Source organism: Gymnoscopelus braueri (assembly GCF_963280865.1).
Source record: "Gymnoscopelus braueri genome assembly, chromosome: 13".
Classification (NCBI taxonomy): Eukaryota; Metazoa; Chordata; class Actinopteri; order Myctophiformes; family Myctophidae; genus Gymnoscopelus; species Gymnoscopelus braueri.
The window spans coordinates 53,252,451-53,270,906 of NC_137615.1; the positions used below are offsets into that span (position 1 = coordinate 53,252,451).

At 39.8% G+C, this 18,456-nt stretch overlaps 1 protein-coding gene across 1 annotated transcript in view; it reads right to left on the reverse strand.

The window, feature by feature from the left end:
• Positions 1–17,644, reverse strand: part of LOC308098650 (uncharacterized protein) — a gene marked incomplete at its 5' end in the record, with an annotated part of 43,615 nt that extends 25,971 nt beyond the window's left edge. Inside the window, 3 exons of the mRNA XM_080447054.1 lie at positions 2,640–2,912; positions 3,407–3,706; positions 17,554–17,644. Coding sequence (XP_080303180.1) covers positions 2,640–2,912; positions 3,407–3,706; positions 17,554–17,644 — 664 coding nt within the window. The remainder of the gene's footprint in view (positions 1–2,639; positions 2,913–3,406; positions 3,707–17,553) is intronic.
• Between the last annotated feature and the right edge of the window lie 812 nt (positions 17,645–18,456).

Here is an 18,456-nt window from a genome sequence, read left to right on the forward strand (position 1 = left end):
CCAGCTCTTAAACAAATAATATATTTTCAGGTGGGTTGCAAAATGTCAGCCAATCAGGAGAGAGTACCCATTCATCAGATTCAGTTTTTATAGTGTTCCACTTCCAATTGTGTCTGCTCATTTCTTTGTATCATCACTTTTCACTTTTTTAATCTGCGTCCTGTTTGAGTTCCCTATCTTGATTCGTTACATTTTCTGTTTAATAAAGAGCTGGAGAGACATGGAGACTCCTGTTACTGAACAAACACACAGCAATGAGTACTATCAGAATATATAGAGCTATTTAACACTTATTATAACCAAAGCAAATCACTTACCCTACCTTTAAACAGCATGTTTTTAATGAGTTGATGGAATGCTGCAGTATTGTTTAGGTATAGTGAATGAAGGAACTGGACTCACTGCGTACTGTGATGTTGACAGCATTGCTGTACTCTCTCAGTCCAAATCCAGACTGACACCAAAACACACTGCTGATGTTATAGGTGCTGCTGACATTGCATCTGGTCATAGACCGTGTGGGATATGAACACTGTATGGGCCAGTCTCCTTCCTCAGTGTAATAATTCAATGTCCATCCAGCAGAGTTTCCCACACAGATCAGTGAGACAGACTCATTGATGAAGTGTTGAGTTCTGTCTGGACTCACTGTGAGAGAAGCTGAAGAATGACGATCTAAAACACAACACAGGGTCAGAGGTCAAACAAAGAGCACTGTTACAATGACACAGTGGCGGACAAAGTACTCAACTCCAGTACTTGAGTCAGAGCATAGATGCTCCTGGTCAAATATTATTCAACTGCAAGTGAAAGTTGTCATATATTTGTACTTGAGTACAAATATGACAGGAGTACTGTCATTTTTGTACTCAAGCAAGTACTGGAGTGCTCAAACGTATTCAAAAGTACATAATATAAAAACTAGAACTGCTGTATTTAATCTAGTGAGATGTTGATCTGGTATTTTCACGATATCTGAAATAGGGCTTAAGTGGTTAATGTACTTTTTCCCTTCCAGCACATTTGCCTTTCTTACCCGAGAAAAGTGGGAAAAAAAAGATCAGAAAATGTTAAAGAAATACAATGTTTATGAATGATGAATTATGAGTCACACTCACCACCCGAAAACACAAACTGATTGTCACTGAAGTCAGTGTAATAAACTGGGTCCTGAGGGGTCCCAGCTCTACACACATATCCTCCTGTGCCTGTAGGACCAGGAATGATGTAGGAACCTTCTACAGTCCCTTGGCTACCAGGTAAGAGCTCTGTGTTGTTGATGAAGCCTTCTGGTCCAAGATCAGCCCTGTACCAGTAGAACCTCCAGTCTGCAGATGATTCTTTAACTTCACATCTCAGAGTCACTGAAGCTCCAGGACTCAACCATGTAGGAGACACATTCAGAACAGCCTTGGGTCGACCTGTTTGGAAAGCACATTTCTCATTGTTTATCATTGAACATGAAATCTGTCTGTTGAAGATATTACTGCCTTTTGAGGAATTCTATTAATGTCTATGGGGGCCCTGGAAGGCGCATATTATCGTCGAGGGCGGACTTGGACGACACATAGTGCCTTCCTGGGGTTCTGACCAAAAGGCAATATGTGCCTTGTTCGGAGTGAAACTGTGTTGGATATTGATATCGATGTTTCGGGGTCCGCTCATTATTCCGACCGTTAAGTTAGTGTAAGGTTAGGGTTTGTTATAAAGCCCGCGACGACCGGCCGATGGTCTGCTAGTCGACTAAGCGCCGTCCGAGTTATGTACCGATAGGCACAGAATCGTAAATAATATTGGTGGGTACTGCGTTTGCCACACTGACTGCGTTTGCCCCAACTCTGGCGCCGCCGGCAGCTCCGCGGCAGCTCCGCGGCAGCTTCCGCTGCCGGAAAATGCACTCGCTGTCCCTCCTGTCCACAGCCCTCCTCTGAGACACAGAGTGAGTAGACGGTGCATTATGACTCAGATAATGGTCGGATTGGCAGTGCAACGTAGGTGTGAGGGCCTCGTAGTGGCCAGCATCTCTAGTATATTGATACTAGCTGTGACAGGGATAACATCAAAGCTCATATATTGATACTAGCTGTCACAGGGATGACATTAAACTTAAGATAAGTGATATTTTTCGGTTAAAACAAAGCATTTTTTGTTTAAAGGTTAAAGCTCTATATTCTGTCAGTAATCATTAATATAGTGTTTGTTCAGTAACAGGAGTCTCCCCATCTCTCCAGCTCTTCAATAAACAGAAAATATATTTTCAGGTGGGTTGCAAAATGTAAGACAATCAGTAGAGAGTACCAACGTATCAGCTTATTTTTTTTTATAGTGTTCCACTTCCAATTGTGTCTGCTCATTTCTTTGTATCATCACTTCCAATTTCACTTGTTTAATATGTGTCCTGTTTGAGTTCTCTATCTTGATTCGATACATTTTCTGTTTAATAAAGAGCTGGATAGACATGGAGACTCCTGTTACTGAACAAACACCATACAGCAACGGGTACTATCAGAATATATAGAGGTATTTAACACTTATTATAACCAAAGAAAATCACTTACCCTACCATAAAAAAGCGTCTTTTAATGAGTTGATGGAATGCTGCAGTATTGTAAGGTAGTGAATGAAGGAACTGGACTCACTGCGTACTGTGATGTTGACAGCATTGCTGTACTCTCTCAGTCCAGAGTTAGACTGACACCAGAACACACTGCTGATGGTATAGGTGCTGCTGACTTTGCATCTGGTCATTGACGGCGTGGGATATGAACACTGTATGGGCCAGCCTCCTTCCTCAGTGAAATAATTCACTGTCCATCCGGTAGAGTTTCCCACACAGATCAGTGAGACAGACTCATTGATGAAGTGTTGAGTTCTGTCTGGACTCACTGTGAGAGAAGCTGAAGAATGACGATCTAAAACACAACACAGGGTCAGAGGTCAAACAAAGAGCACTGTTACAATGACACAGTGGCGGACAAAGTACTCAACTCCAGTACTTGAGTCAGAGCATAGATGCTCCTGGTCAGTTATTCAACTGCAAGTGAAAGTTGTCATATATTTGTACTTGAGTACAAATATGACAGGAGTACTGTCATTTTTGTACTCAAGCAAGTACTGGAGTGCTCAAAAGTATTCAGAAGTACATAATATAAAAACTAAAACTACTTAAGTATTCAAAAATAAAAATTATAAAGTACATTTTCATTTTAATGTCAATATATTGCTGTATTGAAACCTAGAAAAAAAATATGTTCTATTTAGATGTTGATCTGGTATTTTCATGATATTTGAAATAGGGCTCTTCCTAGAAATGAGTCAATACATTTGCCTTTCTTACGCGAGAAGATCCGAAAATTTTAAATAAATACAATGGAATTATAAATGATGAATTATGAGTCACACTCACCACCCGAAAACACAAACTGATTTTCACTGAAGTCAGTGTAAGAAACTGGGTCTCCTCTCCCAGCTCTACACGCATATCCTCCTGTGCCTGTAGGACCAGGAATGATGTAGGAACCTTCTACAGTCCCTTGGCTACCAGGTAAGAGCTCTGTGTTGTTGATGAAGCCTTCTGGTCCAACATCAGCCCTGTACCAGTAGAACCTCCAGTCTGCAGATGATTCTTTAACTTCACATCTCAGAGTCACTGAAGCTCCAGGACTCAACCACGTAGGAGACACACTCAGAACAGCCTTGGGTCGACCTGTTTGGAAAGCACATTTCTCATTGTTTATCATTGAACATGAAATCTGTCTGTTGAAGATATTGATATCGATGTTTCGGGGTCCACTCATTATTCCGACCGTTAAGTTAGTGTGAGGTCAGGGTTAGTTATAAAGGGGCCAGTCTGACCAATGGGACTCCAATTCACACTACAGTATATCCTTGACATTGTTTGATTTAAATGTGATACAGTATTCTGACTTATGTGACACAGTCAATGTAAAGGACCACTTCACCCATTTTCAACATATCTTCATAATTGGTCCTCACTAATGATTTAATCATTATAATATAGTACCATTTTGTCTACTCGGTCTGTGTCTCAGATCTGTGTCACCGTCTATCAGCTAAAATCATTAGTAGGCAGGTTTGGTCATTTCAAATAAGATTTCAAATTGTTTATTTTATTTCGTATTAATGCAAGAACAATGGCTTCTATTATAGCATGCTAACTTTCCAGGAATAGAAAGACTGCCGTTAGTATTAGCTTCGGTTTCCCCATCGATGATGTCACTGGTAGGTTGGTATCTGAACTGTCCACAGCCCTCCTCTGAGACACAGAGTGAGTAGACGGTGCATTATGACTCAGACATAATGGTCGGATTGGCAGTGCAACGTAGGTGTGAGGGCCTTGTAGTGGCCAGAACCTATATACTAGCTGTGACAGGGATAACATCAAAGCTCATACATTGATACAAGCTGTCACAGCTAGAGATAACATCAAAGCCCATATATTGATACTAGCTGTCACAGGGATAACATCAAAGCTCATATATTGATACTAGCTGTCACAGGGATAACATCAAAGCTCATATATTGATACTATCTGTCACAGGGATAACATCAAAGCTCATACAGTATATTGATACTAGCTGTCACTATTAAAGGTAAGATAAGAGATATTTTGTGGTTAAAAGGTTAACGCTCTATATTCTCATAGTACTCATTGCTATAGAGTATTTGTTCAGTAACAGGGGTCTCCCCGTCTCTCCACCCGTTTCATAAACAGAAAATACATTTTCAGCCAATCAGGAGAGAGTACCCATTTATCAGCTTCAATTCATTCAATAATTTTGAGAATTATTGCATGACTTTAGGCTTAAGTTAGTTCCTTGCATTTACTGCACTTTTAGTGGAGGTGTTAAGCAACATTTAACTTCAAGTCATGATACAAAGGTCCCCTTTGGTATGGAAGTACCTTAGGCCATAGGAAAATAATTATCCAAAGAGACGAGTTAGATCACCCTTCTTTTTTTTTACAGGCGTTTTTTTTAAATGGCCGCCGACAATTAACCACTATTACACCAGACCCCATATCTTTGCTTCTGTTAGAGCTATAATAATAATATTGGTGTCAAAGTGTACATTTTTGGGGTCAAGGAATTAAATTAACCCTCTAAGACCCAGCGATGCTTTAGAGCAACAATTATATTTTATAAAGAAAGGAGTTTAAATAATTTGTTTTTCTGTAATTTTTTCACCTCTAAATCCTCATTGGGTCCTATTGTTTAGTCTTACAATGCCATTGGCCAGGATATTTGCATATAAATACCCCCCACAGAGCCAGGAATCATCACAACTTGAAAAATCTCTGTTGGAACAGATCTCTTTTTTCCCTGGAAGATATTCCTCACAAAAAAGTAAGTAATATGCCTGTAATATTTGTTTTGGTGAACATTACAATGTCTAGAACATGTACATATGTTATTATTGTGAAATATATGTCCCAAATTTAAATTATAGCATGATTCATACGTGTTGCTTTTGGTCAACGTTGGGCCCTCTTGGTTGCAAAAAATACAAGGGTAGGCCTAATGTTCACCTGCTACTGTTCAGCCTTATATATAGTTTTCGCAATAGATTTAAACAGTTATAATTTTCTTTCAATACTACAAGGACAGTGGGACCAATGTGGTAATTTTTGGGGGGTTGTGGGGGTTGTTCATTATTCATTCGAGGGGTGGTGGGTATTTCAATGTAATGATGATGACCACTTAGGGGCAATCATCATCAAACAATAGGTTGGCCAGACAGTATTGTATGACTTGTGAAATGTTGTGAGCAGTGATGTGTAAGAACTTGTAAGCACTACTAAATGTACTAATGGTATGTCTTTATTTCATTTCAGAATGCCACAATAACAGAAAGGGCCTCGCTTCACAGCAAGGGATGTTATGGATATCGTGATGAACGGAGAGAGTGATGTTGACATAGACATCAATGAGACTGATGAAGAGTCAGATGAAGAGGACTGTGGCGTGGGGTCCAAAGAAAACCAACCACCCGAACCACCCAGTGAACCCACTGACCGCCCAGCAGACATTCAGCTGCCCCAACTGACCAAACCCGCTCATCGCCGTGATTTAATAAAATTGATTTAAAAATATGGCTTATTGGTGTTATTATTCATAATGTATGCTGTTCTGAGGCCAAATATTATTCATAATTGATCTGAGGCCAAATAATAAACCATATAAATGAATCATTAAGTTGTTTTAGTGAAGTAATTACACATTTGCCATGTTATCCATAAAAATGGCCTATAGGAAATTTTGCTATCTGATAGACCCAATGTTGCTAAATGTCAACATTTGCATAAAAACTTACCAAAACATATATTTTTTAAAAACATTATATTTTCCTCTTCAAAATACTCCTACAAGACCATCTGAAAGGTTTTTTTTTTTTTTTTGCAAGTACAAATATATCCGGGTCTTACAGGGTTAAATGGGTTTCAATGCAAAAAAACGAATACTTCATTAATTGCCATGACAGTGGGGGGTAAAATATGCAAATTTCATTTAAAAAAAAACGTTTTAACAGGGTAACTTAACCCCCCCCCCCTCTAAAACTTGTATTTACTTTTCCCTTTGTCATGGAAGTACCTTAGGGCCATAGGAAAAAAAACATCCAAAGAGACAAGTTAGCAATTTTAGCTGCTCTGAAGATGATGGAGATCATCAGTAGATGTGTTGCTTTTCATGCCAACAACAGCTTTCAGGTCATCATCAAACAACATAACAGGGACCAGCCACGATCTAGTCGCACAGATCTGATGTCAATATCCTCACGAAGGCGCGTGGTGTTACATTTAATAAAACAATTCTTTGAGGACATGTGCTCTGTCGTGTCACAACGGCGGTTTCTGCTTTTCTATAGAGCCTAGTCAGGCATGCACGATGATGCACTGCCTCCATAGCTACCATGTCACCAGCAGCTTGTTTAGCTAACAGACACTTGTCACCCAGCACCTGAGCACATTATTTCACTTTTCGATCCAATCCCAGGGTGGAAGCCGTCCTTAGTTCCTTTCTGTTGCCAACTTCACCACAGAAGAAACACAGTGTGGTTTGTTCACATGAGGATGATGATGAGCATGAGAGTATAGCCTGTGCAGTGAACTTGCCACCACTATTCATGCACTGTGTTTTTACTGGGCTCACAGACTCTTGATGTCTTCTTCTTGCTCTGTCCACTTTTTGATCATTAATGGCACAGTTAACATAAAAAATGTTCTGTATTCAATGAGAAAGTAATACAAACCTCAAATTGAACCTCAAAGTGTCTCAGATTTTCTGTCACCTCTGATTTAATCAAATTGTCGCAGTCCCTGGTGCAGAATTTATGTTTTGTGGCAGCAACAGGTGTAACTCTCAGGTGATAGCAGTCAGACATATACACTTACAGTCAGACAGACACTAATCTCTCAAGACAGATTCAGAGCTCCGCAGCTGAATCTGTCGGAAGCTCCTGATACAACGTGTATAGTTAGGAATGTTAGCAATACAAACAAAGACACGTAGACCGGAAGTGGAGGGCTGAGGGCGGACCTAATGGCCACCATCCTGTTATCCACATTCTATTGGGAGGTCCCTCCTTTTTTTGACTGGGTTCCTAGATTGGACAGACACACATAGAGCATATGGCATGTGTATAAGAGGTTGTACTTCTTTCAAGTTTTTTATAGGGGGAACATTTTAATGTCACCTTGTTGTCACTTATTTTGTTGATGAAATGTGCATATTTTACCCCCATTGTGAGGGTAATGAGAAAACTATTGGATTTTTTAGTCTTGGAACCTATTTAATTGTATTCCTTGGCCCCAGAAATGTACACTTTGACACCAATATTATCATTATAGCTCTAACAGAAGCAAAGATATGGGCTATGCTGTATTGTGGTAAATGGCGGCGGCCATTTTTTTAAACGCACATACTTTAGAAATGACGTCTTATCTAGTTTGTGTCTTTGGATGATTTATTTCCTATTGCCCTAAGGTACTTCCATGCCAAAGGGAAAACTAAATTAAAGTTTTAGAGGGGAAATAAATGGAAAGTCACCCTGTTAAAACGTATTTTTCTAATAAAATGTGCATATTTTACCCCTGTTTTCAATGGCAATAAGAAAATGATTTGATGATGATTGTTTGCCTGGAAACCTATTGAATTGGATTACTTGACCCCAAAAATGTACACTTTGACACCAATATTATTATTATAGCTTTAACAGAAGCAAAGATATTGGTTCTGCTGTATTGCTGTAAATGGTGGCGGCCATTTTTAAAAACGTGTATATTTCAGAAATGAAGGGTGATCTAACTCGTCTCTTTGGATAAATGTTTTCCTATGGCCCTAAGGTACTTCCATACCAAAGGGGACCTTTGTATCATGACTTGAAGTTAACGGCATATTTCTCTTTTTTTGTCCATTCACACACTAAAATATTGGTTCTTCAGTGGTTCTTTGCGGTGGTTGAGGTGCTACAGTATAGGCACCACTTCTGTACATAGAACCATTTCGCATCGTGACGCGTTTTGAGATCGGCCAAAGACTACCGAAGTCCTGACGTCACTCCCACTACCCCTGGCGGCGTTATTTTTGAGTGGTGCCAACCACTCCTTCAACTGACCGAGTGTGTTTGTCCGTATGTCCGAGCACGCCAACAACAGCTGATTGCAACACAAAAGATGCCACCAGTTGCACTAATTAAACACAAACAGGAGACAGTGCAACACATGCGCCACTTAAAGACACACGCGCACACACACACACACACACACACACACACACAACACACACACACACACACACACACACACACACACACACACACACACACACGCACACACGCACACACACACACATACACACACACTACTAAAAAGACTGATCTACAATTTGAGTAAAAGTACTTTGAGTACTTAAAAGTATCTGATGTGACTAAAAAGGTAACTACAGTGGGTAAAAGTAATCAAAGTCAGTAAAAATACTTAAAAGAACTTAAAACAAGTAAAAATACCAGGGGGATAGCGCCCTCTAGCAGCAGTGATGTCAGACTTCGATGCTCTATGAGATCGGCTTATTAGATTGGCTACTTTTGAATAGCTGAAGTAGAAAATAGGTTTAAAGTGGTAAAACAGATTTTTATGCTATAACAACTAATGTTTTTCTGGGGACCGCCTGGAACCCCCTCAAGGATCCCTGCAGGTCCTCGGACCCCATATTGAGAACCACTGCGTTAGAGGGTTCCCAAATTTTTCAGGCCGCAAACTCCCATAATAATCATATTTTAACTGGGGACCCTCCAAGATAATCATAGTTGAACTGGGGACCTCCCAAGATAATCATGTTTGAACTGGGGACCCCCTACCCTGACAAGCACTTGGAATTGTAGGCATTATATTTAGTTTGACTCATTATATTTAGTTCCACAGATAAATATTGTGAAAATAGCCAAACTACAAGCTCACAATCATTATTACAAAACATACATTAAAGCCTATTTCAACTTTGGCTAATTGAAAATAGACGATCTACAAGCTCACAACTTAGATATTCTATTTTCAAAAGATAAAAGAAACATAACTTGTGAAACAGAACATTCTGCGTATCGACTGCTTTTACTTTTGGTATATTTTGATGCCAATACAAGCAAAAGTCCGGTAATCAAAATGTACTTGAGTGTCAGTATTTCTGCATTGCAGTATTGATACTTTTACTTAAGTAAGAAACAAAATTGTACATAGGATATATCAAATACATATTACAATATGCCATCTACAATATCGATACAAAAGTCCTAAACCCCCCCCCCCCACATACCTTCAAAACATACTATATTTCACTAACACATACACATCTCAGGAACCACAATGCCTACTACCTACTCAGTTCCCTATTTATAAACAGCTTCTAGTGGTGTGTGTGTGTGTGTGTGTGTGTGTGTGTGTGTGTGTGTGTGTGTGTGTGTGTGTGTGTGTGTGTGTGTGTGTGTGTGGGTGTGGGTGTGTGGGTGTGGCACCTTTGAGATAAGAGCTATATAGCACCTTTAACCATTAAAATCGGGAAAGCATCTGTGTCATTTTAGATTTTAGCATTGGCTATTCAAAAGTAGCAGATCTACAAGCTCACGATCATTTTTTTTTTATTATCTTGAAAGTAGAATTTTGAATGTGTTTTAAGACAAATCTTCTTTCCTGGGGGGTCCCTGTCACCAAACATTCTTAGATGTGGGTCCGCAACCAAATACATGTAATACATGTATATTATTATATTACATTACATTATGATACATCTAATACATGTCCGCTACCAAATACATGTCAATTTGGGGGTCCTTGACTTGAAAAAGAACCACTGCTGTATGTAGACTTCACTACACTACACACAGAGGTGTTTGAGGAAACCATGCAAGGCACCTGCCTCCAACCCGGGATCGAACTGGAACCTTGCAGTTCCTAGTTCACTCTACCCGGCCCCTGAGCCACTGCCGCCCCTAAGTGTACTAGGTCCAAATTAGTTCAAACATGTTTTTATATAGCACTGTTTACCAAACAGTGGGTTGGAACCCATTTGTGGGTCACAGGCCCATTTTTATGGATCGTAAGTAAATATCCCCTTTTTTTCAAAATATTTTTTAAATAATAAAATCACAACTTTTCATCAATTAAAAACTATTAATTTTTTTTCAAAAGTATTTCATAAATAAAAAGAAAATAATCTAATTATTTCAATAAATAAATAAAATAGCAGATCTACAAGCTCACAACGCCGTGCGAAGCGATGCGTTGTAGCATGTAGATCTGCTATTTTCACTATGGGTTCCGGGCAAACGTCTAATTTCTCTTTTGGGTCTTGAGCTAAAAGGTTTGAGAACCACTGCTCTATAATAGCACCAAAAGAGGTGCTATGATTACAACCAAACAACCATTTTTAGTGCTATTTAGCACCATGTTTTGTGTGTCAGATATAATCTATTAGACCACACATGTCATGTATTCAAACTTACAGAAGTGGACAAATTGACCACTTCTGTTTCGTCATACAGTACTTCTCTCTTTTTTTATCGTTTTGTAATCAGTTTCCTCCCATAGAGTGACAACATCCAAGTAGCCTATTGTCAATATGAGATAGCTTCAGCCTAAATATGATAACATCCTCATCCTGTCCTGTACATACATGGGTCCTTTCCACACATCATAACAACAACATTTAAAGAAAATCTAATCAGATAAAACCATTAGAAGCATTTTACACTGAGTTTCAAGATTAAATAAATGTTTTTAATTGTGTCTAAATGTGTCTTAATGTACGGCAATGCTATGTGTAAATTCCAGGAATATCTTTATGCATGACTGTCTTTCAGAGATCTCCAGAACATGTGATTGACTTCACACTTGCTGTATTATTTAAGTGATATTTTTTGGTCAAAACCCAATTTCTTTTGATAAAAGGTTAAAGCTCTATATATTGTGATAGTACTCATTTCTATAGAGTCTTTGTTCAGTAACAGGGGTCTCCCTGTCTCTCCAGCTTTTTAATAAACAGAACATACATTTTCAGGTAGGTGACAACATTTCAGCCAATCAGGAGAGAGTACCCAATTAATAAGCTTCTAATTTTTATAGTGTTCCAGTTCCAATTGTTTCTGCTCAGTTCTTTGTGTCATCACTTCCAGTTCCATCTGTTTAATCTCTAAATTGGTATCCCGACCTGAACATTTAATAAAGAGCTGGAGAGACTCCTGTTACTGAACAAACACTCTATAGCAATGATAACTATCAGAATATAGAGCTATTTAACACTGTTACTGAACAAACACTCTATAGCAATGATCAGAATATAGAGCTATTTAACACTGTTACTGAACACACACTCTATAGTCTATAGCAATGATAACTATCAGAATATAGTGCTGTTTAACACTGTTACTGAACAAACACTCTATAGCAATGATAGCTATCAGAATATAGAGCTATTTAACACTTATTTTAACGAAAGAAAATTCCTTACCCTAACTTTAACCACATGAACCATAGCATCTCTATTCTGGTCAAACTGATCGCTTCTGTAACTTAGTCATAGCAAGTATATGAGATAGTTTCATAAGCTTGTACAGTACAATACTGTATGGTTTATAAATATGAGATAGTTTCATAAACCTGTACAGTACAATACTGTATGGTTTATAAATATGAGATAGTATCATAAGCCTGTACAGCACAATACCGTATGGTTTATAAATATGAGATAGTTTCATAAGCCTGTACAGTACAATACTGTATGGTTTATAAAACAGACGGTGGGGGTCTGATTGCATGGATCAGTGGTTCTCAACCTTTTCAGGCTGTGACCCCCCCAAAATAATCATATTTGAACTGGGGACCCCCATTTTGTTCGACTTCGTTCCACAGACAAATATGAACAATTTGGCCAATGTTTTATAGTAGCCTACAGTTTGTTGATTACTTTTGTATTTGGTCTTTTTCTTTTTCCCCTTTTCTTGAGGTTTAAAAAGGTCTTAAATTGTCACTTCACTATCATCTGGGGACCCCCCAAAATCATGTGGAGACCCCTCTGGTGGTCCCGACCCACAGGTTGAGAACCACTGGCATAGATGATGATGTACACTACTAGACCTCACACCTACAGTAGGACTCACCTAACCCCTGCTCATTATGCTAGAGTGGGATGGTTCAGGGTAGAGGACAGAGTACAGCTTGCAATGGGCCTGGTTTTCAAGATACTCAAGGGACCAGTGTCCATGTACCTGTCAAGCTACTTCAAAAGAGTGAGAAACGCCCACGGGCACAACACCACTGATCTCATTCCCCCCAGATTCGGCACAACAAACATGGGAATTAATTCATTCTAGTATTATGCCACCAAAATGTGGAATGCCACCAGCCATCAAAAAGTGTGACTCCCGAACCTCCTTCAAAACCGCCATAAAAGAGCACCTACATTTCTTGTATAGTATTGTTTGTCTTTATATGTCTTGATTAATTGACTACATAGACCAATTATTTGTTTAATAACATTGAGACTGGATGCACAGGTGATTGTTTTATGCAATCAATTCTCAACCCGTTGTTTTGGGGTGTGCTGGTTTCAGTGCACCCCATGCAACCCCCTCTTGTGTGTTGGCTAGTGAGGCGCGTCCTAGCGAGACCTGACAGAATGGGTTTCATTTGGAGCCAGTATGACGTTTGGAGCCAGTGTGACGTCGTCTGTTAAGGGGTCTATAGGACCACAATGGAAACAAGCCCTCAGGGCTTTTGTGTTATCCTTTTAGCATTATTGTATATCTGTACCTAATGTAATTTTTGCAAAATGTTAATAAAGTATTCAATCAATCAATCAATCAATCAATCAATCAATCAAGCAAGCAAGCAAGCAAGCAAGCAATCAAGCAAGCAAGCAATCAATCATTCAATCATTCAATCAATCAATCAAGGTCCCTTTAGTTTTTATTTATTTGATAGACTGACTGATCTGCTGATTGGTGCGTTTTCACTACTTTATCATGTTTTATATATATAACAATAACACAAATGAGGGCCTCTGTAATTTAAATCCCCAGGCAGATTTTTGTTTCCAGTCCGGCCCTGAGTGCCTCTGATATCACATAATATTAAACTGGTGAATCCCAAGAGCACCTCATAGTACATAGCACTTCATTTAATATTGTTTATTTTATTGACTGCAAAACTCTTACATTACTTTTATGTATATCTGTTTTCTGTACTGTTATGTTATTGTTAATTATGTCGTTAAGTGTTTTTATGAGAAGAGAACCACAATAAATGCGCCCTTGGGCTTCATTGTGTTTATATCCTCAATGATGCTATGACTGTATGTCTGGAAAGTGCTACTGGGATTTTTCTGTATGTATTATCACCAAATAAAGTCAATCAATCAATCAATCAATCAATCAATCAATCAATCAATCAATTAAAAAAAAAAATCAGTGCCCCCCCCCCTTTAAGAATATATTGCTTCCAGCGCTCCCCAAAGTTCTATTAATGCGCTCTGGGGGATGTACCACAGTATACGAAGATGAGGTTGAAAATGGGTAAAGTGCTCCTTTAATATATAATAAAACAAACTCGCATAAATAAATACGTAATAACTGAGACGATGAAGTATATGACTGTAAATATGTCTTAATGTGCTACAGTATGTATAAATTCCAGTAATGTCTTTATGCATAACTGTCTTTCACAGATCTCCAGAACCGTTCATGTGATTGACTTCACACTTGCTGTAAATGGACCGCTTCTGTATCTTTTGTAACATACTTCTCTCTTTTTATCTTTTTGTTATCAGTTTCCTATCACAGAGTGAAAAAAGCAAGTAGTGTCAATATGAGATAGATTTATAAGCCTTTTGTATGTTTGTCTGGTTGCATATTGTTATTGGATCCCTTTCACTACTTATTTTTTTGTAACAATTACACATATTAGGACCACCGTCGTTTTAATTCCCCGGTTGATCTTTGTTTCCAGTCCGCCCCTGAGTACCTTTGGACCCCCGGGCCTGGGCCCGGCATGCCTGTACAGGGATCCAGCTCTGTGTCTCAGAGGAGGGCTGTGGACAGGTTAGAAACCTGCCTACCAGTGACATCATTGGTAGGCAGGTTTGGTAACTTCAACAAATATCTCAAACGTAATTGTTTTTGCATCAATGCAAGAACAATGGCTTCTATTTCAGCATGCTAACTTCCCAGGAAGAGAAAGGCTGTAGTTTCTACTACCTTAGGATACCTATCAATAGTCATTGGTAGGCAGCTTTCTGAACTGTCCACAGCCCTCCAATGAGACACAGAGTGAGAAGACAGAAATGGTTCCATCTTATAATGAACATTATTGAGGACCAATTACACTGTACATGTGTTTCTCAACCTTTTTTGGCCCAGTGCTTCCATTTCCAATATCCAGGTCTCTTATAGCCCAAACAGAGTCATGGTGCTGATATTGTTCATGTTGGCTCACTGGAAACACACTGCTACACCAGTGGGTCTCAAAGTGTGGTCCAGGGACCCTCATGGTTCCTTGAGGGGGTTCCATTTGTACACTCTCAGAGTTATGGGGGGCCTTGAAATGTAAAAGTTTGAGAATCACTGTGCTACACTAAATGGAACAGATTAGTATCATGGGTAACACATGTGAAGGAAGTAAGGAAGAGGCCCAGATTATTTATTCTTCCAACTTCAAACATTAAGAGGTCTGAAAAACAATGATAAACAATGATCATGGTAGACAAGGAACGTTGCTGCCTCTCTCTCTCGGTCACACACACACACACACACACACGCACGCACGCACGCACGCACGCACGCACGCACGCACGCACGCACGCACCCATGCACGCACGCACGCACGCACACACACACACACACACACACACACACACACACACACACACACACACACACACACACACAGACACACACAGGCACACACAGGCACGCACGCAATGGTAGTAAAACCATGGATGCTCAGTACACAGCAGGACTTTGTGTATTTGTCACAGTTTAGCATGGTGACGACAGCGTTATGTTCCAACCATCCAATGTAACTACATTTAGCAGTAGCATGGCAGCTAGTTTAGACCAGAGTGGCTAATCAACACCTGATGACAGTGACGTGTCGCTTGCCGTAAAGATCACACCTACTGTACAAGTCAAACAGGGCATTGTATCGTCATCGTCTGTTTGTATAAACTGGGCTTTAGCAGTCTTTAGTATGCTTCCCATGCATCCTTCCACCTGTACAAACCCCATTCAACCCTTAGCAATGTACCATACAGCTACATATGCCAATCTACCATCATCATCCCCAATAGAAAATGTACAACTAATACACAATTCACAAACCAAGCCTCATGTGACTGTAATGTTAATGAAAGGAAGGGTAGGATGAAATGAAGCAAACTGCCCCCAAGAGCACCTCAGTGCCCCTCATTAAAAAATATAGCCTATTGCTTCCAGCGCTCCCAAAGTTCTCTGAGCACCCCCTGGGGGGCGGTACCACCCCCGTTAAGAAACACTATACAAAGATGAGGTTGAAAATGGGTGCTCCTTTAATACTTAATAATAAACTGACATAAAAATATGTAATAACTGAAATTATGAAGTATGTGACAGGTGTAAATATGATCTTTACTGAGTGAATAAAAAATATGAAATATTAAATAAATCTTCACCTTGACCGTGTCCACAGGAGATGACACTCAGCACTGAAAGATATAACAATAACAAAATGTTAATGTTAATGTTGTTTAAATGTTCCCCGAGTTCCATGTTCCCCGGATTCTATACTGTATGTTCGCCGCTTACCAAAGGGGTTTGTGTTAGTGTTAGGTTTAGGGTTGTAAGTGGGGAACATAGAACCCCTAGGTAACATAGATACGTTTCTACATTTAAATGTTCAAATATTAAAACTACTTCAATATAGCTATTAGTAATATTAGAGATATAATAGTTACTAATAATAATATTGATATATAATAGCTATAGTAGTAATAATAGTTGTATACTCACAGAGGAGAACACAGGGCAGAGTGAGACTCATCCTGTCCTGAGATAAACTACTCTGAATAAACCTTCTAATTCCTCTTTACACTGAACTAATAGCTACTGCTGAGAGAGAGAGAGAGAGAGAGAGAGAGAGAGAGAGAGAGAGAGAGAGAGAGAGAGAGAGAGAGAGAGAGAGGGGGGGGGGTTGAGAAAGATGTTACAGTTCTTGTGATGAGCTCGTCATATAACTGCTTCATTAAATTCAGATCTGCTCTAACTTCCCTTTTTTTGCATACATTTAGCGCAGATCTACCGTAAATAGACTTTGTCTGATGCATGAAGTAGAAATGAATATCTTGCATAACATTTGTATCTTCCATGATAAGACTTGGCATCACTCTGGTCATTTACAAAAAATAAACAAACGAACAAACAACTAACTAACTAACCAACCGGCCGACCGACCGACTGACCAATTAACTAACCAACTAACCAACTAACTAACTAACTAACTATCTAACTAACTAACTGACTAAGTGACTAACTGACTAACTGACTAACTGACTAACTGACTTAACTTACTTAACTTAACTTAACATCACATATTCAGGACAGATTACTGGTCAGCTTCATGAAAATCCACACTTTTGTACTTGGTTTTGACCTTGACCTTGTCACTTTGACCTTTGACACTGAGAAGTTGATCATCGTTTTTGGTTCACCACCAGGAGGCCGATTTTTGTCCAAACATCACGCAAATCGATACACATTATCTCTATAGTCAAGTGATCAAGACGTATCCGTCCTATTTTTATATTCCATCCTGATTGGTGAATTCCGAACATTGCTGGCCCGCAATAACCTACCTGACCTGGCGGAGACCTGTGCTCCAACGAGCATATTTTCTAGTTTTTATGTGAAACCTTGTGTCTCAATGGGACTATTCCTGGTAAAATAAAGGTGAAATAAATAGAGTAAAGGAGAAGGGTAACATGAGCACTTCGGCCTAGCCAGAATGAGGGCAGCTACCACGGGCGAGGGTCCGGGGGGAGGCAGGGACATCCAGCCGGTGAAAGGACAGTTTATAGCCACTGACCACCTGCTGTGGGACCTCGTCCATGGTGGGAGGCTGCCCGGTGCGAGGAGGAGGAGGAGGCGCGAGGCGGGGCTTTGATGCGAGGCCGACCTGGCTTTTGTTGTTCCCCCCCACATAACAACCAGGAAGCTACGCTAGGGGAACGCTGAACACGCGTTCACACGCACACGCGATAATAGTTATTGTCCATGACGGAGGTGCGCCGACTCAGCAGAGCTTGAGGCCGAGGAGGCGCACCCTCGCGCCGACCGGCCGAAGGTCTGCTAGTCGAATCAGCGCCGTCCGAGTTGTGAACCGATAGGTTCACAACTCACAATGTCACATTCTTTGAACATCAGAGCAGTGCTGCCATTGAGATGCTGCAAATTTGACCCAGTGGTAGTCGACTAGTCGAGGTTTACTTTCTCAACCCGTACATCTACATAAACGTTCAGATTTCAAATATAACGTGCTTACCCCATGGCCACGGATGTAACAAGTTGAAACGGGTGGGTCTAGGTACCTGTATCTTCCGTATTGTTCAATAAAAAGCATTTTAATCCGATCGGCGGCCATTTTCTCATAGAGTTATAATGTATCAGAATACAGTACACCTCCCAAACGATAAGCATAATATGCTTATGGAGAAAATTCATGCCTCGTTTCGAGCTTGCGGATCTGCTATTTTTGATGCTGTAGTATGATCAAGTACTCAACTCTGAGATAATTAAGAAAATCAACAACTGTAAGTAGAAGGTAAGGATACATATCTGTATGTACAGATGTGACCTCTGACCTCTTCACTCTTCCTGATATTTCCATGTAAAGTCCCTTTTTGCTGCTTAACGCTGAATGCT